A 26,659-nucleotide genomic window follows, 5' to 3' on the forward strand; every position below is an offset into this window, starting at 1 on the left:
GAGCCCCCGAGTCACTAAGAGTATTATCTGGGTGTGTGACCTAAACATATGTTTTTAATATAATTACTTTTACATCACAAGCAGTTCTCACGGGCACATGTAGTTAGGAGCTGCTTCATCTGCCTATGAGCAAAAAGCTAGTTAACAGTTAACAGTACTCATTTTTCTAAAAATGTTCATGGCTGGTTTGTGAGCTGACAGGAAATGGCCCATGAACAAAAATCTCAAAGGATGAATCATGTAGTGCAGTGATTCTCAAGAAGAAAGGACGTACTAGAGATTTAGGAGGCGTGCTGCTTGCTTTCCTCTCTCCCACCAAACTTGGTAATGGTGAACTGTGGTAGAAGCAGGTCATATCTCAGGCGTGATTAGCTTTATGTCCTATGTACTTTTTAGATTTTCCACCCTGTACCAGTTTATGATTTGCTTTGGAGAAATGAATGGGTGGAGAGACAGATTACCACCACCACCCTGCCCCCACTTAATACTGAAGTAGAGGAGACAAGTGATTATTCAGAAGCCTGGAATTTTCTAATGTTTTTATTTACTCCCAGCATGGCAGTGGTGGCATTTAGAGCTGAGGGTACACTGAGAATTGAAAGTACAATCCATAAATCATTAGATCTCTTAGCATGCTAAATCTTGTTTCTTTTAAAAGTATTCTAGGCCATTATGATTCAGTTCTGTTAATTAAATAAATATGGCTCAAAAGACATACTTGAAATATCTTCTGAATTTCTGAATCTACATAGTACAACTTAACACTACTGATTCAAATCCCCAAAATTACTTTCAAGGATAAATAGGTTACCTTTGTTATGGAATTGTGTCCTTGGGCTCTTTAATCAATAGAAATTGAAAAGAGGAATTCAGGCATGGCTTTATTGGGACTCATGCTATTCCAGAGCAAAAAGAGGTAACAAGTCCCCTTGCTCATTCTCTGAGGGAGGGTGGGATCCTTAAGTGGGGATCTGGTGGGAGCAGATCTGTGGGTTGGGCTGGAGGGCTGGTTAGGTGATCTGCTCACCCCTTGGTGCTGTGTGCAGGGATCATGCTCGGAACCCTCCTTCAGCTCCCAGCACCTGCAAAATGAAAGTTGGTTTGAGGCCTTTTTGTATCTTATTGTTCATAATTGCCCTGACTGCGCATGCATGCAGTTGTTTTTAATTCCTTATAAGTTCTTTGTTGCTTGAGGAGACATTTGTCCAGGTGCAAGCACTCCGGTAAAGGGTCCGAGGTCCCAGCCCTATCTCAACTTGAATATACAAGATGAAGAAAATCTTTGATTTTTAATTTTATGACTTTAGCTAAAGAAGTCACTGTACTACTTTTAACTTTAAAAAGACCTGCCTGGAAGCTTAAGTGACAGAATTTAAGGAACAAACATTTATTTTTAATATCATCTCTGCTGTTTAGTACCTAAGATGTTCATCTGCTCTTTGGTAAAGTATTTGTTCAGGACAATTTTACTACTAATTCCATGTTCATGTTTCAGAAAAGTATTCACCCCGAAATAGCAAATAAGTACAAAACAAAACCTAATGTATACCAGAGTGTTCGTAATAGTAAACTTCAAATAACCAACAGAGAAACAAAAAAAAATCCATTTAGTTATTGAAAGATTTGGATTTCTTTTTTAAACATGGTTCAAGGTGTAAATGAGTAAAAAAGTTCAGTGTGGTTTGCAGTGGTATCTACCATGTTAACTTTTATATGCAAAATAACTTTGATCTGAAGAAAATGAAAGTCACTCAGTTGTGTCCGACTTTTTGCAACCCCATGGACTCTACAGTCCATGGAATTCTCCAGGCCAGAACACTGGAGTGGGTAGCTGTTCCCTTCTCCAGGGGATCTTCCCAACCCAGGGATAGAACCCAGGTCTACGTCATTGCAGGTGGATTCTTGTACCAGCTGAGCTACCAGGGAAGCCCTGATTTGAAAAAATTTAGGAGAAGGCAGTGGCACCCGACTCCAGTACTCTTGCCTGGAAAATCCCATGGACAGAGGAGCCTGGTAGGCTGCAGTCCATGGGGTCGCTACGAGTCAGACACGACTGAGCGACTTCACTTTCACTTTTCACTTTCATGCATTAGAGAAGGAAATGGCAACCCACTCCAGTGTTCTTGCCTGGAGAATCCCAGGGACGGGGGAGCCTGGTGGGCTGCCATCTGTGGGGTCTCATAGAGTCCAACACGACTGAAGTGACTTAGCAGTAGCAGCAGCAGTAGAAAAATGAGCAAAGGAAGGAATAATATAAATAGCTAAAAACCCATGGGGAAGTATAGATTATCACTAATAATCAAAGAAATGTAAATTAAAACAAGGATATAAACATACTGTTTTAAAAATAAAGCTTTAAAAAAATAATACACATGCCCAAGTTGCTACATTTTGGCCTTAAAATTCATTTAACCTTTGATCCAGTAATTCTATTCCAGTGAATTTCTAAAGAGATAAAATGTGGAAAAGTAGATATATATAGATGTTTGCAGAACCATTATTTATAATGGGCACAGTTTTGTACATCTGTTAAGAATCACTGAATCACATAGTCATATTCCATTTTTCACAAACAGGGTTTAAGTGTCTTAATACTTTCTTGTAATTTCCAAATGTATACCATGATTGTATATTTTTTTAAATTAGTAAAAAACATTAATACCTAATACTTACGAAGTAGTTATTGTGTGTCAGGCCCTGTGCAATCATTGAATTTTCATAAACACCTCCTGTGGTGGTAGTTTCATTTTACATATGAGGAAACTTGGATGCTAGTAGGCTAATTAGTAGCTTTCCCAAGTCATGCAGCTAATAGTGTAGCTGAGATGTGAATCCAGGTAGTTTGGCTGTGTGCTTCTGCCTCAAATTGTGCATCATCAGCTCTGCAGCAGTGTGGCCGATCCTAGTTCTAATTTTCCTCTAGATAAAAAGCTTCCTGAGTTCCTAATACTGGGTGGAGTTCCTAATACACAGTGGAGACTGTGGGTTTCTGAAAGTACAGATTACCTGCTGTCAAACTCTGATCCAGTGACTTAGCAGTCTGCAGCATTACAAGTTAGGCCAGGACTTGGATTTCATTGTCTGTTCTCCTCATACTGACAGATGGTGTAGATGCCACCAAACACTCCAAGAACACAACTAGCACTTCTTTCTGCTGCTTTTTTTCCTTGGCTTTCCCTCTCTTTACATTTTATTTTTTAATTAACTTTATTTTTGTATAATTGATGTACAATAAACTCTACTCATTTAAAGTGTACAGTTGAATGAGTTTGACAAATGTTTCCATCTCTGAAACTATTAATACTACAATCAGGATATAGAACATTTCCAGTAACTATCAAACTCTAGCCTAACAGTCATTGATCTGCTCTGTCACTGTAGATTTGCTGTCATTTTCTGGAATGTTGTGAATGAAATCATGCAGTATATGTACCCTTTTCTAATTGGCTTCTTCTACTTAGATAATAATTTTGAGATGCATTCATGTTATTGAATATATCAGTAGTATTGTGGGGTTTTTTTACTGATGACTTGTATTACATTCTAAGAGTCGTGTTCACTGATACGAAAATATAACATGTTCTTCCACCTGTGTTATTTCTATTGAGTTTTGTGAGTAAAACTATTATAAATATGCTTTTCATTTTCTTAAATAAGAGGGGAGTGTCTAACTTTATAAAGAACATGTTTAACTTTATAAAGAACTGCCAAGGTGTTTTCAAAATTTTGCATTTCATGTTCCCAGCAACTGAGTATAAGAGTTCCACTTACTCTCCATCCTTACCAACACTGGGTATTATCAGTCTTATTCATATTGGCCACTCTGATGGGTGTATTTGTGTCTTGTCGTTTTAATTTGCATTTCGTGACCATTAATGTTGAGCATCTTTGCATATGCTTCTTGGCTATTCTTATGTATTCTGTGGTGAAATGCCTATCCAAATCTTCAGCCCACTGGTCTGCTTATTATTAAGTTGAATGGGTTCTTTATATATTTTGGATACAACTCTTTTGTCAGATATAATATATTATGTGAATATTTTGTCCCAGTATACAGCTTGCCTTTTTGTTTTCACAACAGTTTTTTTTTCTTATAGTAAAGGGCAGTTGTTGGGGTTTTTTTTTTGTTTTTTAATAAGGGGTGTGGGTATCCTATCTAAGAAATATTTGTCTACTTAAATTTTCTTTAGGTCTATGATGTGCTCAGTTGCTCAGTCGTGTCCAATTCGCTGCAATCCCATGGACCGTAGCCCACCAGGCTCCTCTGTCCATGGGATTTTTTAGGCAAGAATGCTGGAGTGGGTTGCCATTTACTCCTCCAGGGGATCTTCCAAATCCAGGAATCAGACCCTTGTCTTCTGCATTGTCAGGCAGATTCTTTACCACTGTGCCACCTGGGAAGCCCAGGCCTATGATACATAAAATTAATTTTTGCATATTGCATTAGATGAGAGCTAATGTTCTTTTTGAAAAATACATGAGTCTCTCATTTAGCACTGTTTATTGAAGAGATTAAAAAAAAGCAAGAGAGTTCCAGAAAAAAATCTACTTCTGCTTTATTGACTACACCAAAGCCTTTGACTGTGGATCACAACAAACTGAAAAATTCTTAAGTGATGGGATTGCCAGACCACCTTACCTGCCTTCTGAGAAATCAGTATGCAGGTGAAGAAGCAGCAGTTAGAACTGGACATGTAACAACAGACTGGTTCCAAATCGGGAAAGGAGTACGTCAAGGCTGTATATTGTCACCCTGCTTATTTAACTTCTATGCAGAGTGTATTATGAGAAATGCCAGTCTGGATGAAGCACAAGCTGGAATCAAGATTGCCAGGAGAAATATCAATAGCTTCAAATACACAGGTGACACCACCCTTATGGCAGAAAGCGAAGAACTGAAGAAACTGATGAAAATGAAAGAGAAGAGTGAAAAAGTTGTCTTAAAACTCAACATTCAGAAAACTAGGATCATGGCATCTGGTCCCATCACTTCATGGCAAATAGACAGGGAAACAGTGACAGACTTTATTTTGGGGGGCTCCAAAATCACTGCAGATGGTGACTGCAGCCATGAAATTAAAAGATGCTTGTTCCTTGGAAGAAAAGCTGTGACCAACCTAGACAGCATATTAAAAAGCAGAGACATTACTTTGCCAACAAAGGTCCATCTAGTCAAAGCTATGGTTTTTCCAGTAGTCCTGTATGGATGTGAGAGTTGGACTATAAAGAAAGCTGAGCACCAAAGAATTGATGTTTTTGAACTGTGGTGTTGGAGAAGAGTCTTTTTGAGAGTCGCTTGGACTGCAAGGAGATCCAACCAGTCCATCCTAAAGGAAATCAGTGCTGAATAGTCATTGGAAGGACTGATGCTGAAGACACTAACTCATGTCCGACTGTTTTGCGACCCCGTGGACTTTAGTCTGCGAGGCTCTACTGTGGCCACCTGATGCAAAGAACTGACTCATTGAAAAAGATCCAAATGTTGGGAAAGATTGAAGGTAGGAGGAGAACGGGGATGACAGAGGATGAGATGGTTGGATGGCATTACCGACTTGGTGGACATGAGTTTGAGCAAGCTCTGGGAGTTGGTGATGGACAGAGAAGCCTGGCGTGCTGCAGTCCATGGGTCGCAAAGAGTTGGACACGACTGAGCGACTTAACTGAATTAAGAGATTTCCCTTTTCCTTTGAATTGCCATAGCACCTTTGTCCAAAATAATTGGCTGTGTCTGGATTTGTTTCTGGGTCCTTTCTTCTGATCCATTCATTTATATGTCTCATCATTTAGCCAGTAATTGCACAGTTTTAATTGCTATGGATTTATGATGTCTTAAAATCAGGTAGTTTAAGTCTTCCAATTTTATTCGTTTTCAAAATTGCTTTCACTATTATAAAATTTATAAGGAAATGAGAACAATTCTACAGTCAGAAGAGTAAGCTGGAATTTGGATTAAAATTTCATCAAATCTTTCGCTCAATTTGGGAGGAACTGACTTCTTAACTTGGGCTTCCCTGGTGGCTCAGTGGTAAAGAATCTGCCTGCCAATGCAGGAGAGGCAGGTTTGGTCCCTGGGTCTAGAAGATCCCTTGGGGAAGAAAATGGCAACCTACTCCAGTATTCTTGCCTGGGAAATCCCATGGACAGAGGAGCCTCGCAGACTACAGTCCATGGGGTGGAAAAAGAGTTGGACATGACTTAGTGTCTAAACAACATCACTGACTTCTTAGTCATTCCTGCTGTTTATGGACATGGTATATAATATGTAATGTAATATATGAACTTATTTGGGTCATTTTTAATTCTTTTTGTGTAGCCACTTTGCTTCTTATATATTTTTTGGTTTTTTAAAACCCACTTGGTGATTTTCTTTCTTTCTTTTTTTTTTTTTTGATGGGCGACAACTTTATACTCCTAGCTATCACTAACTGTACTGTTAGAGATACGGAATTGTAGAAGACCAGACAGCAGACACAGGAAAATATCAATCTTCGTTATTTTGCCCATTTTTCATTATGTGTACACATCAGGTTCTTCACATGAAAATGAATAGAATATTCAGAAACTTGTAGACATTTGGTATCAAGGTAGGAAAGTTTGAGTTGATTAAAATTTTGAGATTTGGTAATGGTGTGAAAATATTTTCTTTACATTTACTTCATATATCCAGTATAACTTATATACAGAATGAACCAACCATATAATATAAACCCTATTTACATAGAGTTTTGGTTTAAAACATATATAAATAAGAGCTCTATTATTTTCTTTCTGTACCATAGTATTATCTTTCTACTAGGTAACTACATTTATTGGATAGTTACAAATTAAGTGTGCTTTGGTATATTGTTTTTGAAAGTGTCATATTCTAGTGTTTTGCATGGCGTTAGTATCTGGCAAAATACAAACATGCTCAGGAGGAAATTACAGATCTTGTTTTGAAATGGATTCGTAGATTTACCAAGTGTAATGTGTTTAAACTTTCCATTATCCCAGTAAAATAATGTTTTTTTTCTTAATTGTAACAGACATCAGACACCCTGAAGAGCTTTCTCTATTGAAAAAACCCAGAGATCCAACAAAGAAAAAAAAGAAAAAGCTAGATGACCAATCTGAAGATGAGGCACTTGAACTAGAGGGGCCTCTTATCACTCCTGGATCAGGTGAGTCTTTGACTAAGTATGGGTATGCCTCCGTGAGTGTGTGTGTATTTGAAATATAGTTGATTTACAATATTGTGTTAGCTTCAGGTATTGCAGCACAGTGATTCATTTATACACACATGTGTAGAATATATAGATCAGATCAGATCAGTCGCTCAGTCGTGTCCGACTCTTTGCGACCCCATGAATCACAGCACGCCAGGCCTCCCTGTCCATCACCAACTCCGGAGTTCACGAGACTCACATCCATCGAGTCAGTGATGCCATCCAGCCATCTCATCCTCTGTCGTCCCCTTCTCCTCCTGCCCCCAATCCCTCCCAGCATCAGAGTCTTTTCCAATGAGTCAACTCTTCGCATGAGGTGGCCAAAGTACTGGAGTTTCAGCTTTAGCATCATTCCTTCCAAAGAAATCCCAGGGCTGATCTCCTTCAGAATGGACTGGTTGGATCTCCTTGCAGTCCAAGGGACTCTCAAGAGTCTTCTCCAACACCACAGTTCAGAAGCATCAATTCTTCGGCATTCAGCCTTCTTCACAGTCCAATTCTCACATCCATACATGACCACAGGAAAAACCATAGCCTTGATTAGGCGAACCTTTGTTGGCAAAGTAATGTCTCTGCTTTTGAATATGCTATCTAGGTTGGTCATAACTTTCCTTCCAAGGAGTAAGCGTCTTTTAATTTCATGGCTGCAATCACCATCTGCAGTGATTTTGGAGCCCCCAAAATAAAGTCTGACACTGTTTCCCCATCTATTTCCCATGAAGTGATGGGACCCGATGCCATGATCTTTGTTTTCTAAATGTTGAGCTTTAAGCCAAATTTTTCACTCTCCACTTTCACTTTCATCAAGAGGCTTTTTAGTTCCTCTTCACTTTCTGCCATAAGGGTGGTGTCATCTGCATATCTGAGGTTATTGATATTTCTCCCGGCAATCTTGATTCCAGCTTGTGCTTCTTCCACCCCAGCGTTTCTCGTGATGGACTCTGCATATAAGTTAAATAAGCAGGGTGATAATATACAGCCTTGATGTACTCCTTTTCCTATTTGGAACCACTCTGTTGTTCCATGTCCAGTTCTAACTGTTGCTCCCTGACCTGCATACAGATTTCTCAAGAGGCAGATCAAGTGGTCTGCTATTCCCATCTCTTTCAGAATTTTCCATATTTTATTGTGATACACACAAACACTTTGGCATAGGCAATAAAGCAGAAATAGATGTTTTTCTGGAACTCTCTTGCTTTTTCCATGATCCAGCAGATGTTGGCAATTTGATCTCTGGTTCCTCTGCCCTTTCTCCCTTCCAAGTACTAACCAGGCCGGACCCTGCTTAGCTTCCGAGATCAAACGAGGTCGGGCGCATTCAGGGTGGTATGGCCGTATACTCCTCTGCCCTTTCTAAAACCAGCTTGAACATCAGGAAGTTCATGGTTCACATATTGCTGAAGCCTGGCTTGGAGAATTTTGAGCATTACTTTATTAGCGTGTGAGATGAGTGCAATTGTGCGGTAGTTTGAGCATTCTTTGGCATTGCCTTTCTTTGAGATTGGAATGAAAACTGACCTTTTCCAGTGCTGTGGCCCCTGCTGAGTTTTCCAAATTTGCTGGCATATTGAGTGCAGCACTTTCACAGCATCATCTTCCAGGATTTGAAATAGCTCAACTGGAATTCCATCACCTCCACTAGCTTTGTTCGTAGTGATGCTTTCTAAGGCCCACTTGACTTCACATTCCAGGATGTCTGGCTCTAGGTCAGTGATCACACCATCGTGATTATCTGGGTTGTGAAGATCTTTTTTGTACAGTTCTTCTGTGTATTCTTGCCACCTCTTCTTAGTATCTTTTGCTTCTGTTAGGTCCATACCATTTCTGTCCTTTATCGAGCCCATCTTTGCATGAAATGTTCCCTTGGTATCTCTAATTTTCTTGAAGAGATCTCTAGTCTTTCCCATTCTGTTGTTTTCCTCTATTTCTTTGCACTGATTGCTGAGGAAGGCTTTCTTATCTCTTCTTGCTATTCTTTGGAACTCTGCATTCAGATGCTTATATCTTTCCTTTTCTCCTTTGCTTTTCGCTTCGCTTCTTTTCACAGCTATTTGTAAGGCCTCCCCAGACAGCCATTTTGCTTTTTTGCATTTCTTTTCCATGGGGATGGTCTTGATCCCTGTCTCCTGTACAATGTCACGAACCTCAGTCCATAGTTCATCAGGCACTCTGTCTATCAGATCTAGGCCCTTAAATCTATTTCTCACTTCCACTGTATAATCATAAGGGATTTGATTTAGGTCGGACCTGAATGGTCTAGTGGTTTTCCCTAGTTTCTTCAATTTAAGTCTGAATTTGGCAATAAGGAGTTCATGGTCTGAGCCACAGTCAGCTCCTGGTCTTGTTCTTGCTGACTGTATAGAGCTCCTCCATCTTTGGCTGCAAAGAATATAATCAATCTGATTTCGGTGTTGACCATCTGGTGATGTCCATGTGTAGAGTCTTCTCTTCTGTTGTTGGAAGAGGGTGTTTGTTATGATATATTCTTTTTCAGGTTCTTTTCCCTTATAGGTTATTAAAAAATATTGAGTACAGTTCCCTGTGCTGTACAGTGGGTCTTCCTGTGTGTTTTTGATATCTGTATAAATGGACTGAATAGTCTGGAGAGTGGTCAGGTTAAAGAACGCTCTCCTTCTGCATCTTTTCCCTCAGTCTTTAAATCATCACTAGAGTCTGTCATGTGCGGATCATCGTGTCAGGTGTTAGTAGTTGAATCAATAATAAGAAAAGCTGGTTCTGTGCTCAGGAAAAGTCAAAAGGAGACAGTACCTTAACTTGCCTCAGTTCTCGGCATTGCAGAAATTGGAGGGTTTTTTTAGCATTTAGTTCCATTTTGGGTGTATTTTGTGGAAACCACCACTAATTTAGTTAAGACATTATTACTTTTATCAGGTTACTTAAAACTTCTATGCTTTTCATACGCTAGTGTCTTAGTGCCTCTCTTGTTTCTTGAAGAAGCTTTCTCAGATTTCCTTCCATTACCTCCCCAACCTGAATTAGGTATCCTGCTGTCATAAGTCACCAGACTTCTCTGTGTTTGGTATTATATCATGTGTTCTCCCCTAATAATTGTGAGGTCCTGCATGAAGAGACTGTTTCTTACCTTTCTGTTACTAGGAACTAACAGCGTATGTCATACAGTAGGAACATGGGCAGTGTCTGTTGAGAAGTTAGATGACTAATCAATTAGATTACATGATTCTTTGGTTCCTGAAAATTTATTTTCCATGTTTCCATTGGCTGCACATTTATAAATCAGTTTCTTAGGATAGATCTTAGAAGCAAATAAATAAACTAATTTTACTAATTCAGTTCATTCCTATTTTTTAAAATTCTGGGGTCATGATGATGGCAATGATAGTAAACAATGAACACAGACTTATGTATGCCCAGAACTATTTCATGCACTTTACCCGTGGAAACTCATTTAATCCTCACTACAACCCATCGAAGTAGATTGTTATTATTCACATATAAGGATGAAAATATGGCACAGTAAGATTCAGTTCACTCGCTCAATCATGTCTGGCTCTTTGTTAACAGTAAGGTTAGGAGCCATAAAAAAGGCCAAGCACCAAAGAATTGATGCTTTCCAATTGTGGTGCTGGAGAAAACTCTTGAGAGACCCTTGGACTACAAGGAGAGCAAACCAGTCGATCCTAAAGGAAATCAATCCTGAATGTTCATTAGAAGGACTAATACTAAATCTCCAATACTCTGGCTATGTGATGCGAAGAGCCGACTCACTGGAAAAGACCCTGATACTGGGAAAGACTGAGGGCAGGAGAAGAGGGAAGCCAAGGATGAGATGGATAGATAGCATCATCAACTAAGTGGACATGAATTTGAGCAAACTCTGAGAGATAGTGAAGGACATGGAAATCTGGCATGCTACAGTCTATGGGGTCACAAAGAGTCAGACATAGCTACTGAACAGCAAAGATTAGGAACATCTAAGGTCACATACCTTGTAACCTTTATGTCACTGCTCATGTACTGATTATATCTGGGAGCTACCAAGAAATACGGTAGTCCTTACTCTTAAGTAATTTATAGGCAGTGGGAAACCATAGTTACTGTATTTAAAGAGGTAATACGTAAATGTTAAATGAATATTATAGAAATAATGTTGTAAGAATTCAGAAGACAAAACAATTCCAAGTAGGGTGTATTCAGTTTTCAGGTTGGGAAAGTAAGTTTGTGAATTGGCTAGGATTCCAGTGGCTAGGATTTTGATAAGAAGAATAGGTGATCCAAGTAGAAAGAATGATATTAACAAAGAACATCCTGGCAAAAGAAAAGTACAAGATGTGTAAATAAACCATTTGAGCCAGTTCATGGGGAGAGACCTCCAAGGAACTTTTGGATCACACTGGAGGGTATTTAATGTCAGGCTGAGGAATATAGGCTAGTGCATTGTAGAGTCACTGGTTTCTGAATATGGTACAAAATGAGCAAATCATTACTTAGAAAGAATATCAAATTTAATTCCAGTAAAATGTGGAGGAGGGAATGAGGGGAAAGAGTAGTGGTAGAGCCTACAGACTAAGGAAGCAAAGAGAGTAAAAGAATGTATCTGTCATTAGAATACAATTGAAATCTGATTTAGACTTGATGGTTTATGTAGATGAAGCCATGTGACAGTAGACAGACTCTCTGCTTTCAGTTGTTTTTTGTTTGTTTGTTTGTTTAAATGAAAACTCACTCAGTTCTTAAGATGAAGAACTACATAGAAAGGTATATTTATGGGATGGTTTTAGAGTGGTTGAAATCAGGCAGGGTTGGTCTTAGAACTGCAAGGAAGAGCTTTTATATAGTGCTTTAAGAAAAGACAATTAGAGACAAAAGATAATGAATTAAGACAAGGGAAAGCTACAAATATTTTAGAGTAAGTAACTGTGGGTTTCTTTTCTTTCTTGTTTTAAATTGAGGTGTTACATATAGTAAAATGAACAGATTTTAAATTATAGATTAATATTTGCCAATGCATACAACTTGTCACCACCCAGAACTAGGTATGGCATGTAACATGATACCAAGACCCCAGAAGGCCTTTTGCATGCCTTTTCCTGTGCCTCTCTCACCACAGAATAGTGTTGGGCTGGTTCTTGCACCTCATGTGAATGGAGTCATATACCGGTGTGCTCTCTTGTGTCTGTGAAGTGACTGTTTTCAGCTGAAGGAGTTTTTTTTTTTGTTTTTTTTTTAATAGGTTTAGTTGTCTACATCCAAACAGTTTAAAAACATTTGAGTAGTTGATGTGAAATGCTAAGAAAGTACACAAAGATAGTGATATGTAGAGGACTGATTATCTATAGAGAAGTCCCATACACACATGAAAAGTAATAAGAGATTAATTTTTAAAAGAAATACTAAATATCAAGTTTGCCTGCTTTTATGATTTGTCAGTCATATTAGTCAATGTTTGGACCAAATGCTGACAGATTTGATCAGTTGCATATTATGTTCATATAAATAGCAACAGGTCTGTACATCTCAGCTTATGACGTCTTCTGGGGGTCAGACACTGTGCTCAGTGCCACACAGAGGTTCCTGTACTGCAGGCTTGGTAAGGCATAGGTGTAATTTTTATTCTACTGAGGCAGAAACAGGCTCAGTTTCCTTTAGTGCCTATGTGCTTCCTGAATTATGAGCATCTATGTGAGCATGGTTAGCAATTATGTATTTATGTGTTTGTGTATTTTCATTTCATCCTTACAGAATATCTGTGATTTTGGTGGCATTATCCCCACTTTACTTACAAGGAAAGAACATTACAAGGGTTAAGTAATTGGCCCAAGGTCACAAAGCTAATCAGGACACAGCTAGGATTCAAATCCAGATTGGTCTGGGTCTAGCACTCATATGTCAAACCATTATGTAACATCATTTCTCCAGTATTTAATATTTAAAGGTGAATACTTTGTGAAATATTGGTGTGTAAATTGTACTTCAACAAAGCTTTTTTTATTTAATGTTTAAAAAGGTAAAGGATCATGAGTGAATTAGCGATTCTCAGGCTTTAGTCAGATTCTTACACAGAAATATGATAAAATTCTGAGTGTTTACATACCTTGTTTACAGGCTGTGGTCAGGTGACACACTCTCTAGTGCTTTGCCACTTGCTGGCTGTAACTAGGTAAATATCTATTCTCCAAGTACCTGTGAGGAGGGAACCATTTGAAGTAGCATGATCCCATGTCTGGGGAAAACAATTTTTCCATGTAAGAATTAACTTTACTGTTTAGTGCTGATTTACAGATCTGACAGAATGTGGTCCACTGTAGAAGGGAATGGCAAACCACTTCAGTATTCTTGCCTTGAGAACCCCATGAATAGTATGAAAAGGCAAAATGATAGGATACTGAACTCCCCAGGTCAGTAGGTGCCCAATATGCTACTGGAGATCAGTGGAGAAATAACTCCAGAAAGAATGAAGAGATGGAGCCAAAGCAAAAAGAATACCCAGCTGTGGATGTGACTGGTGATAGAAGCAAGGTCCGATGCTGTAAAGAGCAATATTGCATAGGAACCTGGAATGTCAGATCCATGAATCAAGGCAAATTGGAAGTGATCAAACAAGAGATGGCAAGAGTGAATGTTGACATTCTAGGAATCAGCGAACTCATATGGACTTGAGTGGGTGAATTTAACTCAGATGACCAGTATATCTACTACTGAGGGCAGGAATCTCTCAGAAGATTTGGAGTAGCCATCATGGTCAACAAAAGAGTCCGAAATGCAGTACTTGGATGCAATCTCAAAAATGACAGAATGATCTCTGTTCGTTTCCAAGGCAAACCATTCAGTATCACAGTAATCCGAGTCTATGCCCCAACCAGTAACGCTGAAGAAGCTGAAGTTGAATGGTTCTGTGTAGACCTACAAGACCTTTTAGAACTAACACCCAAAAAAGATGTCCTTTTCATTATAGGGGACTGGAATGCAAAAGTAGGAAGTCAAGAAACACCTGGAGTAACAGGCAAATTTGGCCTTGGAATACGGAATGAAGCAGGGCAAAGACTAATAGAGTTTTTCCAAGAAAATGCACTGGTCATAACAAACACCCTCTTCCAACAATACAAGAGAAGACTGTACACATGGACATCACCAGATGGTCAACACTGAAATCAGATTGATTATATTCTTTGCAGCCAAAGATGGAAAAGCTCTATACAGTCAGCAAAAACAAGACCAGAAGCTGACTGTGGCTCAGACCATGAACTCCTTATTGCCAAATTCAAACTTAAATTGAAGAAACTAGGGAAAACCACTAGACCATTCAGGTCTGACCTAAATCAAATCCCTTATGATTATACAGTGGAAGTGAGAAATAGATTTAAGGGCCTAGATCTGATAGACAGAGTGCCTGATGAACTATGGACTGAGGTTCGTGACATTGTACAGGAGACAGGGATCAAGACCATCCCCATGGAAAAGAAATGCAAAAAAGCAAAATGGCTGTCTGGGGAGGCCTTACAAATAGCTGTGAAAAGAAGCGGGTTTAAAAGCAAAGGAGAAAAGGAAAGGTATAAACATCTGAATGCAGAGTTCCAAAGAATAGCAAGAAGAGATAAGAAAGCCTTCCTCAGCAATCAGTGCAAAGAAATAGAGGAAAACAACAGAATGGGAAAGACTAGAGATCTCTTCAAGAAAATTAGAGATACCAAGGGAACATTTCATGCAAAGATGGGCTCGATAAAGGACAGAAATGGTATGGACCTAACAGAAGCAAAAGATACTAAGAAGAGGTGGCAAGAATACACAGAAGAACTGTACAAAAAAGATCTTCACGACCCAGATAATCATGATGGTGTGATCACTGACCTAGAGCCAGACATCCTGGAATGTGAAGTCAAGTGGGCCTTAGAAAGCATCACTACGAACAAAGCTAGTGGAGGTGATGGAATTCCAGTTGAGCTATTTCAAATCCTGGAAGATGATGCTGTGAAAGTGCTGCACTCAATATGCCAGCAAATTTGGAAAACTCAGCAGGGGCCACAGCACTGGAAAAGGTCAGTTTTCATTCCAATCTCAAAGAAAGGCAATGCCAAAGAATGCTCAAACTACCGCACGATTGCACTCATCTCACACACTAGTAAAGTAATGCTCAAAATTCTCCAAGCCAGGCTTCAGCAATATGTGAACCATGAACTTCCTGATGTTCAAGCTGGTTTTAGAAAAGGCAGAGGAACCAGGGATCAAATTGCCAACATCCACTGGATCATGGAAAAAGCGAGAGAGTTCCAGAAAAACATCTATTTCTGCTTTATTGCCTATGCCTAAGCCTTTGACTGTGTGGATCACAACAAACTGTGGAAAATTCTGAAAGAGATGGGAATAGCAGACCACGTGATCTGCCTCTTGAGAAATCTGTATGCAGGTCAGGAAGCAACAGTTAGAACTGGACATGGAACAACAGACTGGTTCCAAATAGGAAAAGGAGTACATCAAGGCTGTATATTGTCACCCTGTTTATTTAACTGATATGCAGAGTACATCATGAGAAACGCTGGACTGGAAGAAACACAAGCTAGAATCAAGATTGCCGGGAGAAATATCAATAACCTCAGATATGCAGATGACACCACCCTTATGGCGGAAAGTGAAGAGGAACTAAAAAGCCTCTTGATGAAGGTGAAAGTGGAGAGTGAAAAAGTTGGCTTAAAGCTCAACATTCAGAAAACGAAGATCATGGCATCTGGTCCCATCACTTCATGGGAAATAGATGGGGAAACAGTGTCAGACTTTATTTTGGGGGGCTCCAAAATCACTGCAGATGGTGACTGCAGCCATGAAATTAAAAGACACTTACTCCTTGGAAGGAAAATTATGACCAACCTAGATAGCATATTCAAAAGCAGAGATGTTACTTTGCCCACAAAGTTTCTTCTAGTCAGGGCTATGGTTTTTCCTGTGGTCACGTATGGATGTGAGAGTTGGACTGTGAAGAAGGCTGAATGCCAAAGAATTGATGCTTTTGAACTGTGGTGTTGGAGAAGACTCTTGAGAGTCCCTTGGACTGCAAGGAGATCCAACCAGTCCATTCTGAAGGAGATCAGCCCTGGGATTTCTTTGGAAGGAATAATGCTAAAGCTGAAACTGCAGTACTTTGGCCACCTCATGCGAAGAGTTGACTCATTGGAAAAGACTCTGATGCTGGGAGGGATTGGGGGCAGGAGGAGAAGGGGACGACAGAGGATGAGATGGCTGGATGGCATCACTGACTCGATGGACGTGAGTCTGGGTGAACTCCAGAAGTTGGTGATGGACAGGGAGGCCTGGTGTGCTGCAATTCATGGGATCGCAAAGAGTCGGACACGACTGAGTGACTGAACTGAACTGAAATCAAGATTTACTATGGAAGTAGAAAATTATTTCATTAGGAACTTTTCTAGGAAATCTTAAAGGCAGGTCAACAAAGGAAAAGTCTGTCCTAAGGTAATCGAGAAAGTCAGGAAAATCACCATGCAGGATACCATTGTTCCTAACTAGAATTTGCCATTTTAAACATCAAAGCATTTTTTAAAAACTATTCTTTAATTATAAAAGTAATGAGTCTTTAATATTTATAGTAGGTGGTCCATACTGTAGTGCTTGTTAAATAAAGTCTTTGTTTCTCACCCTTATAGTTTTTAAGTTATCATTCTGTGGTGTCCAGCAAACTCTCATATTTTGTTGCTGAGTACATATGCTACCTCATCGTACCCTTTATTAGTTTTCTGCTTCAAATATTTAATTTGAAATAAAATTAAGTTGGGCAATCAGGTTTAAATTGGGCAATCAGGAGTACAGTCTGGTTGAGATTGTCACTGAACTGGGACTTAAAAGGAGTTTAAAATGCACATACCCTCTGACCTAGTGCTGCTAGAATTGGGAAATAAGTATAAAAATGGTTATTGGAGTGCACTGTCTGCAGTAGCAGTGGTGACATCAGTAATAAAACTCTAAAATGAATAAATGCACACCGATTGGAAATGGCTTAAATAAGTTATGGTACCTGGGAGGCAGTGTGTTTAGCTGCAGTCGAGTCGGACTGCTGATTTATTGCTTGGCTCTGCAACTTAATAGTTCTTGACACTGGACAAATATATGAACTTCTCTGTGCCTCAGTTTGCTCCTCTCAAATGACGACATATGAGCTATTACTGTAGGCTGCCTAACAACAAATAGCAAAATGAAATGAAAGTATGGAATGTAAATTATACAAAGTATAGGTAAATAAGAAGGAAGGGAATCGATTGAATGGCTGATATTAGGTGTTGCGTAACGTAGGGAAATAGATTTTGTTTTAGAAACTTCATAAAGAAGTTTCATTTCCACACCTTATTTACATGTATCGTCTATAGCAGAATTTTCCTTTGCACATTTGAGCTGGAGTATTGTTCTCAGCCCTTTTATAAGTAATTCTTTCACAAAATGCCCTTGTATTTTAAGGTTCTTTGCTTTACAACTAAATATTCCAGTTTTCTTCCTCAAAGGCTAAAAGGCAACATTACAGCCTTCTTTGTTTCTTCACATTCTACATGTTCACATTCTACAAATTGTTTTAGTATTCTTTGGGAGAACACATTTAGAGGTATCAAATCAGATAACCCTGTGGTTAGTAAAATTTTTGTTTTGTTTTGTTTTTTTATTTTTTTACTTTATGTTCTCTTCCTAGACTCTGTCTTGACAACTTTAAACATCTCTAGCCTTACCATCACTTTTTCATGGGTAGTTGTTTCTATCATTCTGTGTTTATGGGTGGTGTATAGTTAGAGATGACAGGAAAGAAATTCCTAAGCATATTCCTAAGTTAGGTAAGGAAAACAGCTATTTCATTAACAGCATCCATTAACAATGTGACACCCATTTATACATTTTCTTTTTAAAAATTATTGCTACAGGATAAAATATATTAACAGAGTTGAAACTTTGAAGGGGATGTGCTTTTGCTTAATGTCATTCTGAATTTTTTTTTAAAGTCTTTATCAAGTCTCAATTTTTGTGGTTTAAATGACAGAGAATAGATCATCACTGGACTAATTAAAAAAATTTTTTTAATGTAGCCTCTTTTTTTAAAATAAGTATTTAAAAAAAATGTATGCCTAGCCCTTTAACACTAAGGAAGCTGAAGATTAAAAAGATAACATCTGTAACTTCAGGGGATTAAATATAAAATGCACTTTTGTTAGCCTCTTTCTAGGGCAAAATTTATATATCCTTTTGCTTTAATATTTTATTTGTAACTGTTGGAGCCAGTTCAACTATTCATTGAGAAAACAACAACATAAAATTATTATCTTAATTTATGTGAATTTATTCAGTTACATTGAGCTGTCTTAAAACAGGGTATGGTGATTTCAGAGGGTGATAAATATACATGTTTGTCACTAAACACGTGCCAAGAGCACAACCTCATTTTTTTGCGTTGAACAAAAGCTCATTTTAGGTTATAGCTTCTAAGGTTCTTTACTCTTAAATTCACTTAAAATATTTATTTCAGTTTATGATTCACAGGAAAATCTGTTTTCCTTTTCCTATTTTCTTTTCATTTTCATTCTTTGTTTCTGTCTTCTATTGTTGCCTTTCCTTTACCTTCTGAACTCCTTTCTTTCCTTTTCTATAGGCACTGATGTTCTTTACATTGGCCCTCTGAAAGGTGAGCCTTGGCACAATTAAAAAACAAAAGTGTTGGTCTGTCTGCTTCAGCAATATCCTTAACGTATTCTAACTCTCTTGAACTGTTTTCCCTAGAATTTCTACCAACTTAATTATATTTTTGACCTTATTGTTACATGTTCTTAATGCTATTCAAGTAAAGTTAATTTCACATGTTTCTAAGACAGGTAAAATAATGTACTAAAGCTTTCCCTTCCAGAACGAAGTTTGTGTTTCACAATGTGTTATACATCATTATAGCATGTATTACTGGAAACTAAGATAACTATCCTTCATACTTACTACCTATTTTTCACATTATTTATTAGGAAGTATATATTCAAGCCCAGGACTTTATAGTAAAACAATGACCCCTACTTACGATGCTCATGATGGAAGCCCCTTGTCACCAACTTCTGCTTGGTTTGGTGACAGTGCTTTGTCAGAAGGCAACCCTGGTATACTTGCTGTCAGTCAGCCGATAACATCACCAGAAATCTTGGCGAAAATGTTCAAACCTCAAGCCCTTCTTGACAAAGCAAAAATCAACCAAGGGTAAGTTTTTGTTTCATTTGTTGTTGTTTTGCTATTATAAATTACAAGGTTTTTTTAAGTGAAGCATAGTTGATTTACAATATAGTGTTTGAGTTGTGCAGCACAGCAGTTCACTTTCATATATATGCATGTGTGTCTGTCTGTCTGTATGTACAACTGAACACAGTTATACAATAGGTCCTTGCTGATTGTCTTATTTTATAAATAGTAGTGTGTATATGTTAATCCTAGCCTCCTAATTTATCCCTCCCAACCAGGGTAAGTTTCAAAATATAGATACAATTTAAGAATTTCTTTATCTACATAGAGGTAGAAAATTAACTCTGTCTTGCTCTGTCCCACTGTGTTTGTTGCTTTGTCCAGGTGGCTTGATTCCTCCAGATCCCTCATGGAACAAGATGTGAAGGAAAATGAGGCCTTGCTGCTCCGATTCAAGTATTACAGCTTTTTTGATTTGAATCCAAAGGTACCGAGGGTTTAGAGGGGTCTCTTTTTGTTTCTCTTTGTTTCTTGGAAGTTGGTGGGTTAAGGAATTGCTTGGATATGGATAGCAAGTCTTGAATATAATATTAGAAACTCAAAACTTTGGACACAATTGCCGGTATTTTAAAGAAGTCTATTGTTTTAGTAGGTTGGAAGCATAACTGAACCGTTTTCTATTTGTTAAGATAATTGAATTGTTGGTTGATTTGTATTTTTAACTTTCTTTTATATTGAAATATAGTTGGTTAACAATGTTGTGGTAGTTGCTGGTGTATAACGAAGTAATTCAGTTATACATGTATCTGTTCTTTTTCAAATTCTTTTCCCATTTAGGTTGTTAGGTAATATTGAGCAGAGTTATTTGCGCTGTATAGTAGGTCCTTCTTGGTTATAACTTCTAAACACAGCAGTGTATACATGTCAGTCCCTAACTATTCTTTCTGCCACTCTTCCCTACTGGTAACCATAAGTTTGTTCTGTAAGGCTGTCTGTTTCTGTTTTATAAGTTCTTTGTACCACTTCTTTTTAGAATCTGCTTATAAGTGATATCATACCATACTTTTCTTTCTCTGTCTGACTTACCACTCAGTATGACAATCTGTTTCCTCCATGTTGCTGCAGATAGCATTATTTCATTCTTTTTTTAAAAAAGATTTCTGTATTTTATTTTAGTTTTGGCTGCACTGGGTCTTTGTTGCTGTGCGTGCTGGGCTTTCTCTAGTTGTGGCGCGCAGGCTTCTCTTGTTGCAGACCACAGGCTCTAGAGCGCATGAACTCAGTAGTTGTGGTGCTCAGGCTTAGTTGCTCTGCAGTATGTGGGATCTTCTGGACCAGGGATTGAACTGGTGTCCCCAGCATTACAACGCATATTCTTAACCACTGGATCACCAGGGAAACCCTGTTTTATTCTTTTTAATGATATTAATTATTAATATTATTAATTAATATTACGATATTAATATTCATAATATTCCATTGTATATATGTGTGCCACATCCTCTTTATCCATTCTTCTGTTGATGGATATTAGGTTGCTTCCATGTCTTGGCTATTGTAAACAGTGCTGCAATGAATATAAGCTTGCGTGTATCCTTTTTGACCATGTTTTTCTTTGGATGTATGCCCAGGAGTGGGATTGCGGGATCATATGGTAGCTCCATCTTTAGTTTTTTAAGGAATCTCCATACTGTGTTCCATGGTTTGTATTTACTACGGAGTTGGTAAAGTTAGTTTATGTTTTTTAACATCTCTCTTCAACTCTACTTTAGGTAGAAGAAAAGTTTTCTGAAAGATTACCTGTTCAGTTAATTTCAAATTTCTAATTACATATCCCAGATGTTGCTTCAAAAAAAATTTTTTTTAATTCTTTTTAAGTCTACATTTCTCTTAGTTTCACAGCCAAACATTGTAATATGTTTTTACTGTCAAGTGGTTGTCATCATCTCTGCTACTGAAATACTGTGCTTTTCTGATAAGATGTAAATTTGCTATAAAATCTGGAGTGTTTCCCCCAGAAAACACATGACAGAGATTGGGATCTTTTGCTTTCGTATCATCCTTGTGGGTGGGGGGGACTTCTCTTGTCTGCCCGTCATACTTTTCATGTCTAGATTATAGCCTAGATTTTAATGTATATATTTATCATCTTAAATTATGTGCTTAAATAATACTTTGTACAACACTAAAATGTATATAGAATTATAAAAAATCATTTTAATTCTTTTTTAGGCTATATCATACCTAATTTTGGTAAACCCAAAGTTTTCTGGGAACACAGTTACATTTGCATGGGGTAGGAAGGGGCTATGCATTTTGTTACTATTCTAAGATATATTACTACTAGTTTTTATTAATATAACTGGATAATTCAGTAACACTTAAGTCTTTTCCACAAATGTGTGTGTGCCCTTTATTTTGAATTTTTAAAATAATTCCTGTTTCCAAGGACCTGCTACTTTGTCTGGGTATACATTTCCACAGTAAGCAAGATATTCCCTGAAATAATTAATTTACTCTGTGATTATGACATGTTAGCGTAAGTTGCAAAACAATACTGAAAAGCAGTCAGTTCTGCCTTACTTTAATGTCTTCAAGTTAAATTCCTTTTGTTAAGGGCCAGTATACCTAATGGTTATTATCCTGGAAAATAACATACAGAATCTACTTCTAATACTGAATATGTAAAAATCTTTTGGCATATTTTAATGCCATTTTTAATGAAAAAATAGAGATGGTGTATATAGATATGTATAACCCTAAGAGTAGCTTTTTTCCTTATTGCTAATATTAAAGGCAACATATTACAGAAGAATTGTGTCTCTTTTTGCTGCAGTATGATGCAATCAGAATCAATCAGCTTTATGAGCAGGCCAAGTGGGCTATTCTCTTGGAAGAAATTGAATGCACCGAAGAAGAAATGATGATGTTTGCAGCCTTGCAGGTAGTGAAGAGTATTGGTAAATTAGACTTTAAAGGGGAATGGGTAGGGGATTATTTACATGGTAAAGTGGCATAGTAATTCCAGTAGTATTTTGATATAATGTTTTATTTTTTGCTATGTAGAAAGTGAATAGACACTTAGAAGGCAAAATATGTGAATTTAATTTTTTTTGTCTTATGTAAGAGTTTAGTGGCATACTTAAATATTTAATTACTTTTCTATATCTTCCGACCCCCAGATCTATATTAGCTTAAAGCTATCCATTTTTCCCCTGGAAATAAAATCCATATTAAAATTCAGATTTCTGCAATGAAGCCTTGCATAACTTCATAAATAACTGGGAATGGTACTATTTATAAAATGGGCTATGGCAGAAATTAATACCTTTTAAGATGATAAAATTTTATTAGACTAGTGAAACTAAACATAAATAAGTCTTTAGAATGATAATTCCTTAAGAAGCAAGTAACCAACATTAACAAATGTGGATCTTGCATACCACCTATTTCAGAATTATAGTAGGGCTTACTAAGAAATTGATGTCCACTGATCTCCCCTCTGGTAAAGTAATATTAGGACAGCACCCACAGTTCCGCATTCTTAGAGACACTGAGGTCTGACCACTAGATTAACCTTTCTAGATGAATCATTTCAGCTATCTAAGTGTTCTCGGATTATGGTGGAATTCCATTTTCGTGTAAAGTTCTGATTAAGTTGATGTTCTTTGAGTATTGTAAGCAAAAAGAACATTTAGTTTTGAATGTCTTTTACTTTAACAGTGATTTAATTCTTCATTAGAACACAAATAAAAATGCTCTCCATCTTCCATATTCTTTTATGTACCCAGAAGTTTCTCAGTTAAGACTCACAACATTGTTTTTTCAAGAGGAAGAACAGCTCATTTCTTCTCTGTTTATATTCTAAAAGAGGGAAATCAAAATGAACTCCAGATGGAAAATGAATGACAGATGAATTAGTTTAATTATTTATTTTCTAGAGACTTGCTTAATCAGTTAAGACTCTTCTTTATGTTTCTGGATCATTAAGGCTACCTGAAGAATTTCTTGAATTAAACTCTGGAACAGTTTTTGGAAGATATCTCACTTGGTTACAGCATTGTCTCTACATTTTTCCCACTTAGAGTAAGGGCTTTTAATTGTCTAGTGAAAATTTTGCTGATGACAAAGTAATAAGAAAACTTGTAAAATGTATATGGAGAAAACCACAGCTTTTCTTATATATTATTTCATTTTTTTAAAAAAAAGCCAATAGTTACATGCAGTGCCCAGCACATAGTAGGTGTTCAAAAAGTAGTTATTGAATGAGTATACACATAGTCAAATTGTCACAGAAATGGGACTATTCTGCGGTTTTCCCCAGCTCCCACCCCATCCAGTAAACATTAGATATTCCATTTCAATTCAGTAGAAAAACACCTCAGAATGCTGGATTTTAATTCATGGAGACTAAATGCCCCAAAGCATAGCTTTCCCTGGACCATTTTAGAATCTAGATTCAGTGAGAGAAATTTGGACTACAAATCCCCTGAGTTGTTAGAAGCCTTCCCAGAGACTGACCAAAGCCTCTTGGAAGCCATCCAGCACAAGAACAGGGAAACTCGGAAAATATGGCAAGGAGATGCCTAGTATTTTTTATTTTAAACATAGGCTGCACCCTGAATTATTCTCTTATTAGAGCTTCTGGTTCCTTGTGTAAAATAAATCTACAATAGTAAAAAGAAACAAAGTACTTCAAAGTAAGAAGCTGTGGATTTTGAAAAGTTAGAAAAGTTAGTAACACTGTTTTTTAAGCATTTAGATCCAATCATGTAACATTTGAAAGCAAAGCTGGATTTTATGACCAGTCCCATTCACAGCCAGGATTTCTCCAGTATAACTCATAAGGACCTTCTGCATCAGATTCATCTAAGGCACTTAGCAGCCTGGGGCCCAGGCTGGACTCCAGATTTGCTGAGTCAAAATCTCTGAGGGTGAACCTAAGCATCTCTATGTTTAATCAGATCTCCATATGCTTCTTATTATACTCTGATATTTGAGACCACTGTCTGAGAGCCTCAACCTACCTCCTTCATGGTTTATGAATATGAAAGTTTCTACCATTATAAGGATCTCATTTCAGCACAACTGAAGATACAGCCAGAGAGTAGTTGTTGTTAGTTGCTAAGTTTGTGACCCCATAGACTGTATCCCAACTGTAATCCATAGACTATATAGCCCAGCTGTAGTCCTCTGTCCATGGGATTTCTCAGGCAAGAATACAGGAGTGGGTTGCCATTTGCTTCTCCAGGGGATCTTCCTGACCCAGGGGTCGAACCTGTGTCTCCTGCATTGGCAGGCGGATTCTTTACTACCGAGCCACGAGGGACCATAGCTAGAGACTAGTCATTATTAATTCACTAAATCTTAAAATGGAGGAACCTCTTGGCCTCTATTAGTTAATTAGATAATTGGCCTCAGCATTAGTTTACTAATTGTTCCCATGAACAGATTGTATTTGGTGAATGAATCCTTAAGAAACAATGATTGCTACTTATTTAGTGGTCTGAAAGATAAATGATTAAGTGATTTAAAAGTTCTGCTTAACTTTGTATAAAACCTCCTAAGTTTAGCCTCAGAATCTAAACATTAATATTTGTTTTAAACCATTTATCTAAGTGTGTTTAAAATCATGACTAGTTTTACACCCAAAGATTTTTTTATGTACATATAGGAGGACTTACCACTACTTATTATGTATATACATATATGTATATGCGAGTATTCATGTGTGTCAGGGTGGTGTATGTATTCACATATAAACATGTTTATTCTTATGTATAAATGACAATGAAAATTAGGTTTTCAGCATTGAATTGAAGATGGGGGGGAGGCAGTGGAACTTTAGTTTTCAACATAATAGCGATAACTAACTTCCCGCTGCAGGGTAATAGTACCTAGCAGTAGTAAGTAGTAATAGTAGTAAGATAAGTAAGTAAGATAAGATAATCAGTGTTAATGCATTTATTCAGACCTTATGCATAGTCTGTTCAATTCATCCAGTACCTGTTGCTTCTAGCTTGCGTGCTAGACATGGAATACTGCAGGGGGGGTGGAGCACTTAAAAGTCACTGCTCGTGTAGAGTTCAGTGGAAGAGGTGTTAACTCTAAATCCTAGGGATTCCTAAACTGAATTCATTTGTGTTTGTCAAAAAAATCCTTTTTTGAATAAAGATTTATTAGCAAGTTTAGGACACTGATTTCAGGTGCCATGCCCATCATTTTTCTATCCTTCTAATTCTTGGGAGACTTTTAGCCTTTCAGATTAGGTGACAAAAGGCATTCAATATAGATACAGATAATAATCTCACTTAAAAATTCATAGTCAAAAAAGTCATTTAAATGTCACTTTGGTTTTAGTATCATATCAATAAGCTGTCGATCATGACGTCAGAGAATCATCTGAACAACAGCGACAAAGAAGTTGATGAAGTTGATGCTGCCCTTTCAGACCTGGAGATTACTTTGGAAGGGGGGAAAACATCAACAATTTTGGTAGGGTGAATCTTTTGCTTATTAATTTATTCTGATGCTTATACCTTTTTTTGGAATTAGGTTTTCATGAAATGTTTGGGACATATAGAGAAATATTTAATGCTTTAGAGAATACAGACATAGATTTTCCAGAAATTTTCAGGGAAGTTTTTTACATTAATACTGTTTAGTCTCTAGTGCTTCCAACACAGTAGAGAGAGATCCTCTGCCAGTACAGTCTGCATGTTCTCTTACAAGTAGTGGGAGAACATTTCCGCAGAGGAAAAGTTAACTTCAAGCCATGGTAAAATCCGTTTATTGATCTCCAAATTTGAAATATTATGAAAAGAAGAATAAATAGATCTCAGTAAAATTTTTAAATGCTTAGATATTAGTTATTACAGAAGAAACACTATTCTCAGGACTGTTAAGAGTCAGAAAATTTCTGTATGCAGCTATAAACAGTTTTAGTCATATTAGAATCAACACTACATTCTTATGGATTGTCTAAATGGCTGTATTGATCAAACTTTTAATAGCTTTTTATGCCATTTGAAAATACCTTTGTACTATATGACCATGTATATAATACCTTTAAAATCTTTATAATCTGTAATTTATGTAATTTTCCTTGTTGATTGAACAAGCTGGTTCTTAATATCAGATGCTAAACAGAGTTTCAGATTTTTTAAAAGTGAGAAAAAAATGTTTTCATTCTTTTCCTAGGGTGACATCACTTCCATTCCTGAACTTGCTGACTATATTAAAGTTTTCAAGTAAGTACAAAAGAGAAGGAATTCCAA

The 26,659-nt window shown here is 37.4% G+C and overlaps 1 protein-coding gene across 6 annotated transcripts in view; it reads left to right on the top strand.

Annotated features, from left to right (window-relative positions):
- The window catches only part of FERMT2 (FERM domain containing kindlin 2), a 75,744-nt gene that overhangs the window by 34,892 nt on the left and 14,193 nt on the right, over nt 1–26,659 (top strand). For 3 of the 6 annotated variants that reach the window (XM_070377835.1, XM_070377837.1, XM_070377839.1), the window contains exons 4-10: nt 7,026–7,160; nt 18,817–18,849; nt 19,178–19,403; nt 19,767–19,869; nt 22,219–22,326; nt 25,743–25,877; nt 26,583–26,632. In XM_070377835.1, coding sequence (XP_070233936.1) covers nt 7,026–7,160; nt 18,817–18,849; nt 19,178–19,403; nt 19,767–19,869; nt 22,219–22,326; nt 25,743–25,877; nt 26,583–26,632 — 790 coding nt within the window. The remainder of the gene's footprint in view (nt 1–7,025; nt 7,161–18,816; nt 18,850–19,177; nt 19,404–19,766; nt 19,870–22,218; nt 22,327–25,742; nt 25,878–26,582; nt 26,633–26,659) is intronic. The other 3 variants (XM_070377838.1, XM_070377840.1, XM_070377841.1) reach the window with 1 other exon arrangement.

Source organism: Bos mutus, chromosome 10 (assembly GCF_027580195.1).
Source record: "Bos mutus isolate GX-2022 chromosome 10, NWIPB_WYAK_1.1, whole genome shotgun sequence".
Classification (NCBI taxonomy): domain Eukaryota; kingdom Metazoa; phylum Chordata; class Mammalia; order Artiodactyla; family Bovidae; genus Bos; species Bos mutus.